Source organism: Strix uralensis, chromosome 4 (assembly GCF_047716275.1).
Source record: "Strix uralensis isolate ZFMK-TIS-50842 chromosome 4, bStrUra1, whole genome shotgun sequence".
Classification (NCBI taxonomy): Eukaryota; Metazoa; Chordata; class Aves; order Strigiformes; family Strigidae; genus Strix; species Strix uralensis.
In genome coordinates this window covers 25,573,641-25,591,205 of record NC_133975.1, presented here as the reverse complement: position 1 = coordinate 25,591,205, position 17,565 = coordinate 25,573,641, and the positions used below count along the sequence as shown (strand labels likewise).

The 17,565-nt window shown below is 37.7% G+C and overlaps 1 protein-coding gene across 1 annotated transcript in view; it reads right to left on the bottom strand.

The window, feature by feature from the left end:
• The window catches only part of NWD2 (NACHT and WD repeat domain containing 2), a 58,763-nt gene that overhangs the window by 14,843 nt on the left and 26,355 nt on the right, over positions 1 to 17,565 (bottom strand). Inside the window, exon 3 of the mRNA XM_074865960.1 lies at positions 14,529 to 14,645. Within this exon, the coding sequence (XP_074722061.1) occupies positions 14,529 to 14,645 (117 nt within the window). The remainder of the gene's footprint in view (positions 1 to 14,528; positions 14,646 to 17,565) is intronic.

Below are 17,565 nucleotides of genomic sequence, written 5' to 3'. Positions count from 1 at the left end.
CCTCTAGATGCACTGTGTGTTTTCCATTAACAGTGGTACTTGTAAAAAAAAAAGACTAAGGACTATGAACAGACTATATGTGTTTACTGGAATCTTAATAAACTATTTGTAAGGCTACATGACAGCCTTAGGATGGGTGTATTTGCATGCACAGGCTTCCCACGTTTAGACACAGAGGTGAGGCTTGGAATTACCTCCTTCTAGCTAGCACCAGGGAACACCCACCTCCCCTCCACTCTTTTGGTGTTGTTATGGTTAAATTTGTATCTGGCTGTATAAGTGTAGGCTATCAGGGTACCACAAAAACACTCAAATCTTTCAAGGCCTAAATGAGAAGCTCTGAATTGAACTTCTCCTCCAAGGGCTTCAGTGTCTGAACTGCATTCCAGAGGCTTGCTACAGCCTCTGGAAATCATAGCATCATAGAATCATAGAATGGTTTGGGTTTGAGGGGACCTTAAAGACCATCTAGTTCCAACCCCCCTGCCATGGGCGGGGACACCTTCCACTAGCCCAGGTTGCTCAAAGCCCCGTCCAACCTGGCCTTGAACACTTCCAGGGAGGGGGCACCCACAACTTCTCGGGGCAACCTGTTCCAGTGTCTCACCACCCTCACAGTAAACAATTTCTTCCCTCTATCTAATCTAAATCTACCCTCTTTCAGTTTAAAGCCATTACCCCTTGTCCCATCACTACGCTCCCTGATAAAAAGTCCCTCCCCATATTTTCAGTAGGCTCCCTTTATGCTGCCATAAGGTCTCCCCAGAGCCTTCTCTTCTCCAGGCTAACAACCCCAACTCTCTCATCCTGTCCTCATAAGGGAGGTGCTCCAGCACCCTGATTATCTTCATGGCCCTCCTCTGAACCTGCTCCAACAGGTCCAGGTCCATGTCCTTCTTATGTTGGGGGCCCCAGAGACACAGTACTCCACGAGAGCAAAGTAGAGTGGGAGAACCACCTCCCTCAACCTGCTGGCCACACTTCTCTTGATGCAGCCCAGCATTCATCTGGCTTTCTGGGCTGTGAGCGCACGTTGCTGGCTCATAGTCAGGTTTTCATCCACCAATACCCCCAAGTCTTTCTCTGCAGGGCTCCTCTCAATCCACTCATCGTCCAGTCTGTATTTGTGCATGGGATTGCCCCAACCCATGTACAGGACTTTGCACTTGGCCTTGTTGAACTTCATGAGGTTCACATGGGCCCACCTCTCAAGCCTGTCCAGTTCCCTCTGGATGGCATCCCTTCCCTCCAGCATGTTGACAGCACCACACAGCCTGCTGAGGGTTATAAATGTCTGCCCTGTCTCCATATTCCCTATACATTCAAGTAAATGCTGATTTCTTCATATAAAAATGAAGAAAAATAAAGCAACAGAAATGAAAGAAAATATAATTTCTCACAATTATCATGTTGTTTCATACTAAGCCTGCAAATAAGAATTACCATTATTTCAGACTTTTATGAAAAAATCACAGTATTCTTCAGTAATAACCTAAAACTTCAATTTGTGATAACAACATTGCAGAATTTTGATTATTATTATAGGAAAATATTTTTAAAGGGACCAGTAATGTTTATACTATGTTCAGTACCAAGAGACAGTTTTGTATGCAGACTAGTGAATCAAAATCTCCCACCTGATGGGTCATTTTCCTTTAACAGTAAAGCAACAAATTAAAGATTCATTAGATTGAATGTGATTGAACTGTTTAAAGCTATAAGGCTGACAAACATGTATAAAACCCTCAGCAACCATTTGAATCTAACACAATTTTACAGAATTAACACAGAGCAACCTTAGCAGTAGTCTTGTTAGCTTTGTTGAGCCTGAGGCTGAAGTTACTACTAAATGAAGATTAAAAATTGATGTTTAGATTAAGATGGGACATATTTTTTCATTCTAATATTCTTGGTGTGGAAAGATATCAAAATGATAGGCACAGTCACAATAATGACCAAAAGGACAAAACTAACAAGATTTGGATTTGATCTTGAGCTATGATGGATTCATAGTGCATGTCATGCTATTAGTTCAGATATCATCACTAAAATGTTCACAAACCCTAATACCATACCTTATATTAATATAGAACAAGTTGAAATTTTTGACATATTTAATTCAAATTGGGCTACAAATTCAAAAAGGGCTACAAAGTCAGTCCCCCTCTCTCCTGTGGTCACTTGCTCTGCACTGTGTTCTGTGAAACCTGGGGTTAGAGACCTAAATCCCTGCTTCCTCAGCCTGTGCTTCTAGGTTTCCTTCCTATTGTAGTTAAATCTTTCTTATGAAATAAAAAATTTATTCCTCTTTAAAGCCATACATTTCAGTCAAATAGCCACTTTGCTCAGAGAAATGTGGGTTTTGCTCTACTGACTACTGTGATGTTAATACATCTATTAGCTGATAAAAAGTGTTACTCAGTAGATCAGACTTATATAGAAAAGAAAGACACGTGAAGAAAAAATACAAGTAAAAGATTGACATTTCTATTTAACACCAGGCTTAAAAGACCTCAAATTTCTTCTAAATATTTTCTCTAAAAAGCATACTTATTATAATCAGATGCTAATACCCATCAATTTCTTTCAATTGATATATATATATGTATGTACAAACTGAAGACAGAATCACTTTAGCATAACTATAAGAAATGTTCCATTTTATATGTAGACTGGCTACATTCTATGTCCTGTCTTTCATATTGAATTTGGAGGTGGTAACACAGTGCATTTGCATGTGTGAACCTCCCTAGGTGGCACATTCAAGTCAGGGAAGGCACACGGAATTTGTAACACGTAGGTGTGTTCACCCTCCTTGTCTGCAGAAATTTGGGCTTAACTGACATAACCAAATATGCCAACCGATTCTGGGCTGCATCAAGAGAATTGTGGCCAGCAGGTCGAAGGAGGTGATTCTCCCCCTCCTACTCCACTCCCATGAGACCCCACCTGCAGTACTGTGTCCAGCTCTGGGTCCCCAACATAAGAAGGACATGGACCTGCTTGAGTGGGTCCAGAGGAGGCCATGAAGATGGTCAGGGAGCTGGAGCACCTCCCTGATGAGGACAGGCTGAGAGAGTTGGGGTTGTTCAGCCTGGGGAAGAGAAGGCTCTGGGGAGACCTTATGGCAGCCTTCCAGTACTTAAAGGGGGCTACAGGAAAGATGGGGAGGGACTCTTTATCAGGGAGTGTAGTGATAGGACGAGGGGTAATGGTTTTAAACTGAAAGAGGGTAGATTAGGTTAGATATAAGGAAGAAATTCTTCATTGTGAGGGTGGTGAGACACTGGAACAGGTTGCCCCGAGAAGTTGTGGGTGCCCGCTCCCTGGAAGTGTTCAAGGCCAGGTTGGACGGGGCTTTGAGCAACCTGGGCTAGTGGAAGGTGTCCCCGCCCATGGCAGGGGGGTTGGAACTAGATGGTCTTTAAGGTCCCCTCAAACCCAAACCATTCTATGATGCTATGATTCTATGAAATATACAGGTAAATCATGTCTTGAAAATCTGGAACAAATGGTCAGGCTAACAATTTTTAATGGCCTTTTATTTAAAAACCCGAAGATATTTAGTACAACTATAGGTCTTTTGGGTTTGTTGCCAGTATATTGTAACTCTATCGTAACAGTCATACAGAAATTACTTATGCAATACAAGATGTTCAGGCGCAGTCAAAGATAGTTTTAGGAAAAAAAATGAAAACCAAAATAACAGGATTAGCTAGAACCTTGTTTCTGAGAAATAAATATGATCTAAATTGAAACTGAGAATTTACTACCAGAAACAAATGGAAAAGAATGGCCGGTATTATTTTTTTTGTTATTCCTTAAGGGAACAACAGCCAATTTGTCTCAAACTCAAAGCAAAAATGCTAATAGATAAACAACAGTGAATCATCTGAATTGAAACCAGGAAAGTATATTTACTTAAATTTATTTTCAATGCACTAATTATTTCAGTAAGAAGAAAAGCAAATATATGAATTAATTGAAAATCTCAATGGAGTATTCATGTTAACTGCTTGTTAGGGCAAACTCCAAGCCATTAAACTGAACTGAATTGAACAACTGAAACCAAAATGGAGAAAGCTGTAATAATGCACTCAATCTAAACCAAGTTTTAGGAAGCTGGAGGTCCAGAGAAGCTGGTGTCCGGAGATGTCCTGAAAATAACTGCCTCTACTCCTTTGTTTTCCTTTTATCTGTAATGAGGTGCCATGTGAGGATCTCATACAAGCACAGAGAGAATATTCTTCAACTAAATACATCTGACTGCTTTTCTTGCCTGTCCATGGTAGCGATCAAAGACAAAAGTTATGTTGCACTGAGATTAAGTCTCCCAAAAGTACTTCCATTAGAAATCAAAAATATGAAAAAAAAAGCCAAAAATGAAGTAATCTGCGATTTCTAGGATGTACAGGTTAAAGTGCCTTCAGAATTGCATTCTTCTTCTACTGCCAAGAGTTGTAAGGCAGTGCAACTCAGCAGACAGAACATCAGAGCTGCTGCAGATCTCTTAAATCTTCTTTCCACTATTGCTTCATCTCAGTATGGAAACTGGTAACTTCCTGATGCTTTTGCCAGTGCCTCAGATTGCCTATCTATAAAATGAGGCTAATGATAGCTTGCAAAATAAGCATTTCTATTTTGAGTGTTGATATGCAAAGGATCTTGTGTATTCAAGTACCAGCAGGGATGGGACTGTTGCTTTACATTGTTTGTCCTGTTTAGTTTTTAAGGGAAAAATGAAAACATAGAGCAGTATCAAATGTTTTCATTTGATTTTTCTCCATACCTAGGTGATGATAATAGTGTCCACACCTCAATCCTTTGATTGAAGCTTATGGGTAAATAGATTTAGTTTTAGAACTTCAGCTGAGTATGCAAAACATGAAGTAAGAAATACAATTTTTACTTGAAATTACTGAAGTGAATAGAAAACTGAAGTCATAATAAAGACATTTCTGTGCTGAGAAAGGTATTTTTTTTTCCACTTGCCTGGATATGCATTTATGTTCCTTGGCTTGAGAAATCTTGCTGTGCATTATTTCACAGAGCCATGTCCCAATTTCTCTCTTCCTTTTTTCCCTGGAGGTACTCCAGAAGTACACTGGGGGGCTATAGGTATTTCAGAAACTTGAGACAGGTATTAGTTTCAGTTCCACGAAAAACAAAAAAGGGCTGTTGAACTACCATGTAAGAAAACTGACTGGAAGGATGAGGTGAAAGTGCTGAAGTCTTTTCTGTGAGTAATGTTCCTGACATAAGGTGTAAAAAGAAAATGATGGTGGTGTTACTGGATGCTTAACCTGTCTTTCAGAAAATTAAAGCAAGCAGCTGAATCTTGCTGTAAATGAACCAATTCCCTCAACTTTGAACTTCACCCACAGTGCAATATTTTTAAATCTCAAAGCTTTTCCCTAGTGGTAGGGAGATATGAAACAATGATGAGTAATTTCTCAGTACATAATGGGTAGGAGCTGAGTCCATGATGCAGAGTGAATGTGCTTGCTCAGAAGAAATTCATGATCTACTTCCTTGATACACCTTGCTTCATCAGAACTCTCCTTTCTCCTGGCTGTGAAAGTATCAATAGTCTTCTTCCTCCACACTCCTCCTCCTGTCTTGTACATGATCATGAAGCACCAGTTTAGTTAACTTTGTTGCCTTTTCCTTCACCCTTTGTCACTGCTGGGTCTTTACTCTCCCTGAGTGTGGGTGCAGGTGATAAAATCACTCAAAAAGAACAAAATTAGGAAAGAGGTCTGTGAATAAAAGCAGGGTGGAGAAAGGACTGGAGAAGATTTTGCCTACCTCTGGCTGCTCACTGATTTGAGCTGCTCACTCATTCTGATTCCCCTCCAAACAAATGTATCATTCTGACTTTGCGTTTTTTTTTTTCAAATTGGGTGGGAGATTTCTTGACATGCACATTTTTCCTCTCACATAAAGCTCAGAATCTTGTAGGTAACTGCTACTGCAGCCCAGATTCCTGTCAACTCTCTGACAGGTCCCGTAACACTTCATAACAGTGGAGCTGGGCAGAAAAGCAAACTGCAAGGGCTAGGTTTAATAAAAGACTAGCACAGAGCCCAGACTGGAGTCAATAACCTTGTCTGTGGAAATCAATGCCCTTCCTACAGGGAGTGGGAAACGTAGCTTTCCTGGAAACAGCAAGGAGATCAATCTTGTCTTTTTGAGGAGGGCATGGTGGTGTAACCTCCCCTGCTTTGTAAAATAATCACAACACTCACCCAAGCAGGGAAGAACCTGTCTTGCATCTCATAGGTGAAGTCTGGCTAATAGAGGAAAGCTTCTCCTACTGTTGCTGTTTAATGTGCTTTACTAGGCATCCAGGGATACTGGCATCAAGGAGCCAGAAAGGAAGAAGATACTCTGAGCCTATCAGTGTAGTCAGCTGGGAGGACAGGGCACTGGCTTCTGGACACCAAACCCTGGAGTCAGAAACTAGGACTCTTCAGCATTCTTACTGCCCTCTTTGGTATGCCTCATATGTAGGAAAGGGTGCTGCCTCCTGCTGCACCCATGCACCCTCTAAAAAGAAGGGGGCATATCTTTATTTTCTGGGAAATATGATCTTGCTAGTGTTTATCAGAAGCACTGCTTAGTTTCTGAATTCCCATTTTGGAATGGTATTTAAGTGATAAATGGTGAGCCAAAAAGCTTAGATTGAGGTAAAGTTGAGCATGGCAAGAAGAGATGAATCAGGCACTTAAGGGATTGACAGAGAGGCATCTAGTCTATAGTAACCTCCAAAGTTGCAGCAACTGAGAAAGGACTGCAAAATCTATACAAATCCTACTGTAAGCACATACACACGCTCTATTGGAAATAGACATATGTATTTTATGTATTTTATATTTTCTGTAACATAATTAAGCTGTGTTTCTCAGTAACATACACAGCCACTACGAAGGTATTAGAAAGTGTTAATTAATGAGCATTATCAGAGGCAGAGATCACTGATGGTATAATGGAATTTTTAACACCCCTCCCAACTTTAGGAATACTGAAACTAGTTGTAACATGATATGATATATGAATGCAAATTTCTTTTTGCTGTTTTTTCCCCTTCTTATTAGAGCTAAACAGATTGGTATTTATTGAGTCTACAAATGAAAGTCAAATTTTGTAATTAAATGTCAAGAAAATTATTTCACAACTTGTATAGAATAATACAGTCACCATGAGCCTGAGTGTGTAGTGAAGCACCTAAAACACTGTTAATAAATGTGTTTTGCAGGGATATAAAATAAATGAAGGCCCAAAGGCAAATTTTCAGTATAAGGGACATTAGCTCTAGCAGATTATAATGCCACCTCTCTACAGCACCCAGATTTTAATCACTGTACACAAAACAAATAGCATAACGTAACATCAAATCTGCTTTGCAAGTACATGTGGAATGGCCTATATTATTTATTTTGACTACTTCCTGGATTTTGATGCTTTTATTTATGATTTTTGTATCCTTATGTGCCAGTTGTAACAAAACATTATTTTTTCCAAGCCAGGTGACATGGGTTTTAGGGCTTGTTATTTGGGACAGTGGTGGCTGGTACTCTGAACAGATAAACACTTCATCAATCTAGCCCTTCAAAGATTAAAAGAAATTATTAGCTAATTGCTTGCACAAGGAGTATAATTTTCCTTCCCCAACAATGCTAGCAGTACGATGGCCCAGTAAACTTGACTGATGTAGAAGTATCAGTCCCTTCTGTATGTTCTTAAATGACATGCATACATTCCTTACTTTTCACATGAGTGGAAAAATCATTTTTTATGTTTAAATTGCTATAAATTTGGAGAAGGCTAGAAAGGACTGTAACATAGCTGCAGGATGAATGGAACTAGTTCCTATGAGAAGAAACTAATAATCTAAACTGTAATAACAGTTAAGGAGAGAAAGTAGAAATGTGGAAGGGATCTTCCAAGAAACTAAACTGAAGGAAAAAGACTAAGGCAAGCACTGTGATAACAGAGATTAAAGCTTTCCTTGGCTTCATAAACCACACCTCTTATGCACTTGACAGAGGTTACGGTTTATGAAGACCACCATTACTTAAAGTATTCAGAGTGTCAACAACCTTTACAGCCAATTCACATCACCAAATATTACAATGAGAATGCTAACCCTACTAATTTAATTTATATGAAATATAAAACCAGCTTTTCATAACGCCAGCTTCACAACTGCCACATTTCAGAAACTGTTGTTCTTCAAAACTACCCAACATTAGTTTTCTATTTATAATACAGATGAAAAAAATCACCTTTATAAATCCTCTTAGTTTTCACTTGCCATACTTCAAGAATGGAATAGATCAAAATAAAACCTTACCTATAGTAGTTTTATATTGGGGTATCTTCAGGCCTTTTCTAACACTAATTTTTAACTAAAAGGTAATCAGTCAGACTTAAAATTAATTGTAAGTGTACAAGCACTAAATACTAAATACTGACTGCAGGTAATAGGTCAAGTCATTAGCCAAATGTTTAAAAGTTCTGTAGCAAATCCCATGGAATTTAATGAAATATAGCAAAGAACATCAGCTTATGACACTCCTCTCAGTAAAAACACTATCTTGCCTATGTCATGCAATGGCATGACTGAGAGGCAGAGTATATGCTCTGCAAAAGTATGTGGCCAGGTAATGAGCTGTTTTTCCAGCAATGAGTAGCACTACTATTCTAAATTTTTTTGGAACAGTTTTAAGCATTAAAGTAATTTCTATACTATGTAAAAGAGTTAACAAGAAAAGAACACATACTTTACTTATAATAACTGCAGTCTCCATGGCATTCTAAGCAAGTATTTTCTGTTTCATTTTTTCAAGATGGAATGGAATAAAAAATTACTGGTGAGGTTTTCCAGTTATGAAAGAAAGAAGCATATGATAATTAGTTGCTACATGGCAAGATAACAGAACAGTAACTCCAAAAAAAGCACCTTGCACTGAAAGCAAATATTTTAAGAGAAAAGAGGCAATACCTTATGGATGCATACCAGTATTGCTATGAATAACACTGATACCATCTTATTTTGCTTTTGTAAATTAGTATCTTTCATTGAAGAAAAAAGGATCCTGTGAAATTATACACTCTAATTAAAAAAACCAAGCACAGCTACTGCTAGCTGGGTTTAACAGCAATCGGACTGAAAAGTGAACTAGTTACTTTGTGGGTAGGTGTTTTGTTTCTGGGTCTGTTACTGGAGAACCAAAGGATCCCTGAAGTGAGTCTCTGTATTGGAGAAAAGGGAAGGTATATATACTACGTGCAAGCAACAGCATTAAGATCTCTCTTTGAACTTACCGACTGTCTGCTAAATACTGTAAAGTATGCTGTTTCTTTACACAGAAGTAGCATTGCAAGGTTTAGGATTCCCCCTCCCCCCTGCCCCACTTCTGCAGAATAGCTGATGTTGGCTTTCTGATCTACAGTTTCATTTGTAGAACAGACCATTACATCTAGTGGATTACAATACTACTTCAGAAGATGGTTTGGTGAAGCTCTTGAGGGTCAAGAGAAAATAAATCTCATAAATCCCATGCAGCCTATTTCTTCCTCTACACATTATACATAGAATGATGGAAATCTGAGTTCATGCTAACCTTGTTCTCACTGATATGGTCATTTATATTAAATATAATACTTAACCCTTCTGGAAGGAAGCACAAAAAATTCTATTTATGTCAAGAAAAAGAAATACAGTGACTTAGCAGAAACTATGTACAATCTTCTGACCGTAGGCTGAAAATGTAAGCTATTCTAAGACTACATCAAAAACCATGCAGTTTGTATGTTCCATGGAAAAGCTGCTTGATGAATCTTGCAGCTATTTTCAATGGGATATATTTAAGAAATGGGTAAGCATTTTTAGACCCTAGATTTTAGATTTAGAGAATGAGAGATGATTCACAGGAACCTACATTCCCAGCCCTAAAGCAGACCCAGGAACTCAGTTACAATAGCTTAATCATATAAAATCACCCCGTGCTTGATTCCACTCTGTGTGTATATGTGTTGTTCAGAGACAAACATGGAAAGGGATATACATCCTTTGCCTGTTATTCTGGAGGCTGTGAAAGAAGACCAAGGTTTGCCGAGGGGAAAGTTGCATACTATGTCTTTAAAATTTAATCATTTTTTCTATTTTGAAGGATTTAAAAAAAGATACAAAGCTCTACTTTGACATTCACAGAAAAATCTTTCCTGTTGGCCAAGTCCATCTAAAACAGGATTAGTGTCTGCAGACATATACTTCACTACAGATTACTGCCAACAAGTCCTATGGAGCCATTCTTGATATGCTGTATGACCCCAAATCCACTTATGTTAGAGGGAGTTCTTACTTGGACAGGTTTTGATTCAGATGTGGATTGAGAAGAAAATTGATAGTTTGATATTTATTTCTTGGAATATACTTTATTGGAAGAGGTGGGCTGTTGTATCATGTCTGGTTCCAGCTATTTCTTCTCATTCACTTAGAAACTACATAGAGCTGCTTCTTTGAGGAAAATTAAATTCTGAGATGTACCAAGCACGTGTAACTTCTACTGAATTCCCAAAGAGCACTGGGTGTTTATCATACCCCCTAAACTGGCTGTTTTACTATAGACACATTTGATTGACTTCAGCCTCTCTAACTTAAAATGTGTGGCAATTTTCCCAGGAGAGCAAAAGCAGAATGTAACTCAGGTGTTCAAGAACCTGTATATATTCAGTTTTCACATTAGGAATAAACCCTAAAGTAACACCAAAACTGAAATGGGAGTTGAGGAGATTCAGCAGAGCTGGAGTAATATAATTTGGAATTTTCTCTGAGCTGGAATGCACTCAGAATTCATTATCAACCATTTGTACTAAGCAAAGAGAACCAAGTAGCAGTGTACTTCATGGAATGATTAAAGCATGCATTGTACTGTAGGAACAAAAAGATCCAGAGATGTAAAAAACATTTCACTCCTCAATTCACCATCAGGATGATTTAAGGACATGCCAAATATTGTAAATTGCTAATATTATTTTAAAATTGTACTGGAATCCCAATTTTATAATGCTGTCTTTTTTAATAGTTCATTAATGCTGAAATTAATATTAAACTGTCAATAATTTGAGAGGGATAATGTAAACTATAATGTCTGTTCTGAGTAGGTAGAAAATATTTTTACTATTCTTTGGACCAGATGGTTTGAATGATGGGTGGAGAGAATCTCTTAGGTTTGTATAAACCCAAACATACTTAACTGAGCAAACCATTACAGGTGACAAACTAACATTTTGTTTCCATTTCTCCCTTTCATTTTACAATTTTTCAGTACATAGTTATGCAAGAACAGCAGTTCAGGCAGCGACTGTGTGGTGCTGCACAGATGGAAGAGAGCACCCACGTGTTATAACTTGCAGGGTGTGTTTGAAGAGAAGTGCAGAGAAGCCTGCTAGTTCTCTCATCTGTACTAAGGTGTAATCAACAGCAGGTTAGTACTGGAGTATTAGTTAGGGAACCCCAATAAAAAGACAGTAAACCTACTCCGCAAATAATCACTATAGTCTAATGACACCCTAAATAGCTCAAGGCCTTAACTGATATCAGACACTGTACTTGGGTTCCTAAATTAGCACCTAAATCTAACTCCCTAGTGTTTCCTTGCTGTTAATGGAGAAACAGCCATCCAGAAGATAACTCAGGTATCACTGGAGGTACCTATATCTTTCTATTAGTTGTTAAAGGTATCGAAACTAGATCCATAATAGATGAATCCTGTTCATGATGAATACTAGCTGTGGGATAATAATATAATCTTGATTGTCACTCTACCATCCTGTCTGTATTGCCATTTCTTATGAATTTGCTAGGAAACATAACCCAACAAAACGTAAAGGTTCCAGTGATGCACTGAATGTATTTGGTCATTGGTATCGTTATGCAATGCAGAGTTTAAGCGGTTCACAATTTAATAAATATACTGCATTTCAATCTCCCCATGTAGATTCCTGAGACAAACAGTATGATTTCTGCAAAAAATTTGTACGGAGAGTATTTTTCCTACAGAAATAGTACTTTTCCCCTCATAAATAAATCTTGGTAAATTATTCTGTAGATCAAAACCAGCATAGTATTGTTTACCTACAGTAAAGGCTATGAGTTTTTAAAAGATCATGTGTAATAGGCATCGGTTTTACACAGCAAAAAAACAACCAAACAAAAAACCAACCTACCCAAAGCCCAAACAACTCCCCTCTCCCTTAATTGCATCAAGTGTTGATAGAGCTCAGGTAATAGGTAAGAGTGGGACTGTACATTCCCAAAGACAGTGTCACAGGAAATTAACTACCCACTTTTTTCAGAACTGCTTCCACCTTTGTTTATGGATGTGTCCATTTGGATTTTGTTGTTTCATATCTGAAGAAAAGTTTAGGACTTCCAACCTATGCTCCACACTAATTTAAGAACTGAATTTCATTTTCTCTCCATCTGATATCACGATGCAGGCACAAAGTGGCATAAAGAAACACTTTCTAAAATCAATCCATATCTGCTAGTTAATTTTGAGTAGTACAATTTAATCCCAGATCAGTGTCTGAATTAAAGATGTGGTAATTGAAAAGTAAAAAAAATACCCAGCTGAATGGAAATGGCACATTTTATAGAACTTTCTCAAGAAATGGGAAGTTGCCCAAAGCCTGCAGTGCCAAAGTCAGTTTTTAATTATGTTACTATAAATTAAAACTAATTATGCTTGTTGGAGTAGAATCATCTTCAATTTGTGTTGTAAATGAAATAAACCCCATCCCACTAAGGTACAACAAAGCAAAAAACAAATGTGCATAAAAAGATTTCTGTAGTTTTGCCAGTCTAGTCATTGGGAGAGCTATTACTCTGGCCCATACTTGGAAAACCTGGAATAAATACTGAAGTTGTTGGCTCACTGCAACCTCTTTGCTAACTGTTTTGTTCTGTTTAGAATTTGTGATTTGGCTTGATTTCTTTCCTTGGTAACAATATCAGGCAGGCAATTCTTAACAGCTTCAAAATTCTGAGCTGCTAAAATATGCAGCAATGGTACATGATGAGGTTTCCTTCACTGTCAGAGATTTTAGAACATTCATGTCTAAAGACACTGGGTGTTGCTACAGGAAAAACGCCACGCCTTTCTGTTCCAACTCTGTTTTTTCATCAAAGGGCAGATAAAAAGTAGAAAAATAAACCCAGAAAACTAAATTTAGTCACATAAGATGGAAACTACTCAAACTCTCTAGAGATCTGGGCCAGTGTGCGCTTGTAAAAAAGTGCTACGACAGCATCAAACCCAGTCCAGAGTCAGTACGCCAAGCATGGGGCTCTTTATGGTCAAGTGCTAAGGACAGCTTTTGTTCTGCCGGTCTCTGAAGCTAATAACTGAGTGAAGCAAGCAGGTGAATGAAACAGAGCCAGCAAGATGTTTGTGAGGGTGTGATAAAAGTACAGAACAATACATGCTACAGCTTGCTCTTTGTCTAATCTTTGGCATGGAGAGAAGTGATCTCCCGTTTTCACAGCAGGCAGTTTTGTATCCCTTCCATCCCCATGGGATTCTGTGGTTTCAGTTCACTAAATCTTTAAAATTCTTCCCTTAAAAAAAAATCAAGGACTTGCAGTTTTTTCAGAACTCTTCTCTGCCTTATTATGACAAGTCTAAGAATTAGAGTTCACTTAGCTACGTTCAGGTATAGAGGAGAAATCTACCTTTTCTAAATTATTTGCTTAGCAAATATATTATAGAAAATAACATTTAGAATAGCAAGGCCATGGTTTTAAAATTGTTTTCCATTGAAGTCTAACATCAACACATAGATTAATAAATTGGAATTAAAGCTGTCAAAGGAGAGTAGCAGGTGAAGTAGCCAGTGAAGATCTATCTTTTTTGCCAGCTTTACTGACTCTTGAATAATCCTAAAAGCAACACTTGTTCTGACAACAGTAAAGAGACAGCAGAGAGTAGGAAAAACACAAAGACTCAGAGCCTCCTCAGGTTGTCACTGACCTCCAGTCTTTTCACACTCTAATACCTGGCATGCTAACTTGTCCTAGGTTTACAACACAAACCAGCAAAATGCAAATCAGAGCAGATAATTCTTTGCCACCACTGTGCTTTTGTAAGTCCTTCTAGGCCAGCCAATAACACATGTGTGAGAAGTGCCAAGAATTAATTAATGGTGGCCTCCCTAAACAAGTAGTCCATAATTCTGTAGTGATAGTAGTATAGTCGTACCTTCTGGTTTCCAAACCCATCTTGCTATGGGGACTGATCATGAAAGATCCTTCTTTCCTCTCCACTAATACTGAGTAATCACTGTTAATCGACAGTGCTGTATAGAGAAACATTTGGATGCAGTATAGCAAATGTACAGTGAGAATATAAAATATTTTAGAAATAAGAAAATAATATATTGTTACTGAATCACACATGTTAGGATAGCTAACATCATTGTATTTTTGTTGTAAAGTAAAACATTATTTTTATACCCACAACAAAACATGGACCTGCAGAACTTTTCAAGCAATCTTCTAACAGCTTCATACGAGTCTTTTGCAGCTCAGGACTGTCCCACTCATCTGCTCCAACTCCCCAGTATAAGTCTATGACCTGAAAAATAGTACACAACATTGTTATTTTATCAAATGCCCTTTCTACCTATCAAATTAAAAGTTAGCTTTGTCAGCATTTCAGGTACTGCCAAGTGTTGCTCTGCACTGCAGTAAAAGGCAATGAGGTCTATATCCAGTCCTTACACTGACTGTCAGGGTTTCCTTAGGTAAATGACAGTTCAAGCATCTTATTTTCCCTCCCAGATAGTCCCTCCTGGGACAGTCTCTCATTTCATATTCATATTTTTTTGCAGAGATTAGCATGACAAGATCTTGATTTGATATAGCCTTTATTTGCTACTGGATTGCATATAATGGATAGGTAAGAATAATGACAAAAGCATTGATAAAATTCTGGCTCCATGGAATTTAAAGGGAGTTTTGCTGTGGATCACTGTAAGGATGATGACTTGACACCCTGTGTCATTTGTATCCACAGGATATAAATTTATCCTGTGCACATGGCTCAAAGGAAAGAATATGTGCAGTTCTGTACTATTGTACTTCCTTTGTTAGCTGCCTTTGTTACTTTGGAAGCAGAGATTGTATAGATATGCAATGGCAGACAGCTTGCTGTCCAGCCTTTCATTTGTAGCTACAGACTCAGTTTTGTGATGGTAATTAGTTGCAAACAAACTCCTGGAAGAAACTGGAATATGGATGTTAAACTTACTTGAAGAAATTAAGTGATGAAGTGTGGTTTCACTTCATATTTTAACCAAAAGGCTGAATTCTTACTGTGGGAAATTGAATTTAAAAGAACAGGGATCATATGTATGCATTTCTTTTGGAATAAAAGTTATGGTACCTGCTAGTACTCTCTCATTCAAGCTACTATTGATTGTTAGCATCCTGTATGTACCTCGAAAAAAAGTCCAAATGGATAGTTAAAAAAGTAATTAAAATTGTATTAAGACATACATATATTATGATGTTATTGTAATATTATTTGTACCGTGGAAGCACTAAGCTGTTTCCATAAGAAACAGAACCACAAAACTAGCTGTTGTCTAAACAGATCATAAAATCAGCCTGAAGACCTAATATAAGAACTAATAATGGGTTGATGTAAAAGTAAAATTCACCAGTTTACAGCTGGTTAATGTCCTTGAGAAATAAATGCCAGGGTTTAAGACCTAATCCTGGAAGCATTTATGTCCATGTTTAATTTTACTACCAACAGTCTCATTGGTTATCTCTGCCAGAAAAGTTTGGGATGCATGTCAGTGTTTGCTGGTGTAGGCACACTGTTGCCAAACATGAGAAGCAATGTACCGCCTGACTGATGATGAGTGAAATAGCCCAATGTATAAAATGCATTATAGCTTACACTGCCAAGAAAATGCACTCAATATCTTTATTTTTTACAGAAACTCTGTTTCAAAATTTTGCTGGAACAAGCAGCTTCTGCTTTATAAAACTGCATCTCAAACAGCCTTCCTGTCTCCCTCATTTGCACTCATTTCTTCTCTGTCCTCTTCTCTTTTAGTCTGATTAGGAAAAAACTGTTTCCTTCTTCCTCTCTCTCTTCTGTTATTTATTTATATGACTTCATTATTGAACTTCATATTGTATTCAGGTGTCTGATTACTTGAATGTCGTATGATAGAGCTTAAGTATTCCAGTCATAAAATTAGAGCATCTCAGCATACAGTCAAAAATATTTGAATTACCGGTTGAATTAATTTATTGTGCTGCTCAAGTTCATCCAAAACATAAAAGCAATTTCTATTTTAATTAACTGTTCAGAAATCATGCTAACTCTAAATGTGAAGAGGAAATTCTCTGGAATAGCAGATATTGTAGGAGCTCAGCAGCTGCCTTCTATGTGTTATAACGTTATAGATTATTTTTATTAGGTAACACAATTTTGGCACAGCGTATCTTAACATGTTATAATTTTGTCCTGCAAGAAGAAATATTTTAGCCATCAAACCTCTAAAGGCACCAAGAATTTCAAAATGAGAGGCTTATCAGTTATCTTTATGCTAGCTAAAAATAAATAGGATTTACAAAATTAAAGAAATGAAACAAGAAGACAACTGTATGTAATGTTGAAGTAGGTTTTTACTTATATTTGGAAAAACTGTGTGACAAACACCCACTCTAACTTTCAGTAAGGCTGCCAAGGTGAGATGACAACCAGTGCACTGTGCGAGAGCAACTTACACGCAGTGGTCTTACACACTGGTCTAGTTCAGTTCCACACTAGTCACCTAACGGAGACTTTTCATTCATAATTCAGTGTTTCCTTTTGCTTATTTTAGCTTTTATCCTACCAATCTTACAGTTTCACAGATTTTTCTAAGGAAATGAAATAATTTTATCTTTATCACTTCCAAGTGCTTAAAAAAAACACTAAAAAATTTCATTCATGCAAAATTCCACTTTTCTTCTAGCATGTATCACATGGTGAAAATGATTTGAAACAGTTCATTGTTCCCAAGAAGAAAAAAGTATGCTGCTAATTAACTATAGTTAGTTATCCTCCAAAAATTTTCTATTACAACTACTTTAACATCTCTGTCCTCTCCTAAAAAAATACTGTATTTCAGGTACAAAACACCATGCACTCTGGAAGTCTTTTTCTTAGCTTACTTGTTTTCTGTCTTCACCCACACCTGTTTTTCAGAAATGTTTTCTGATTCAATGGAAAAGGAAGTCCATCGAGCAAACAAATTCATAGAGTGATTAAATATATTCAGTTGTGCTTCCACACACATGGTGGTTATGTTCCCTAACAGCTCCCACCAACTTGAGGATGCCTGGCAGATCTCATGCTTTGCAACAACTGGAACACTTATCAGTGCAACCAGATGACTCAGCGGAAGCTGGAGCAATGAACGTACTCGAATTTCATTTGATTTCTCAGGAAGAAGGCGTCTTCAGGACACCCTGTATTATAGTGCATTTGTGGT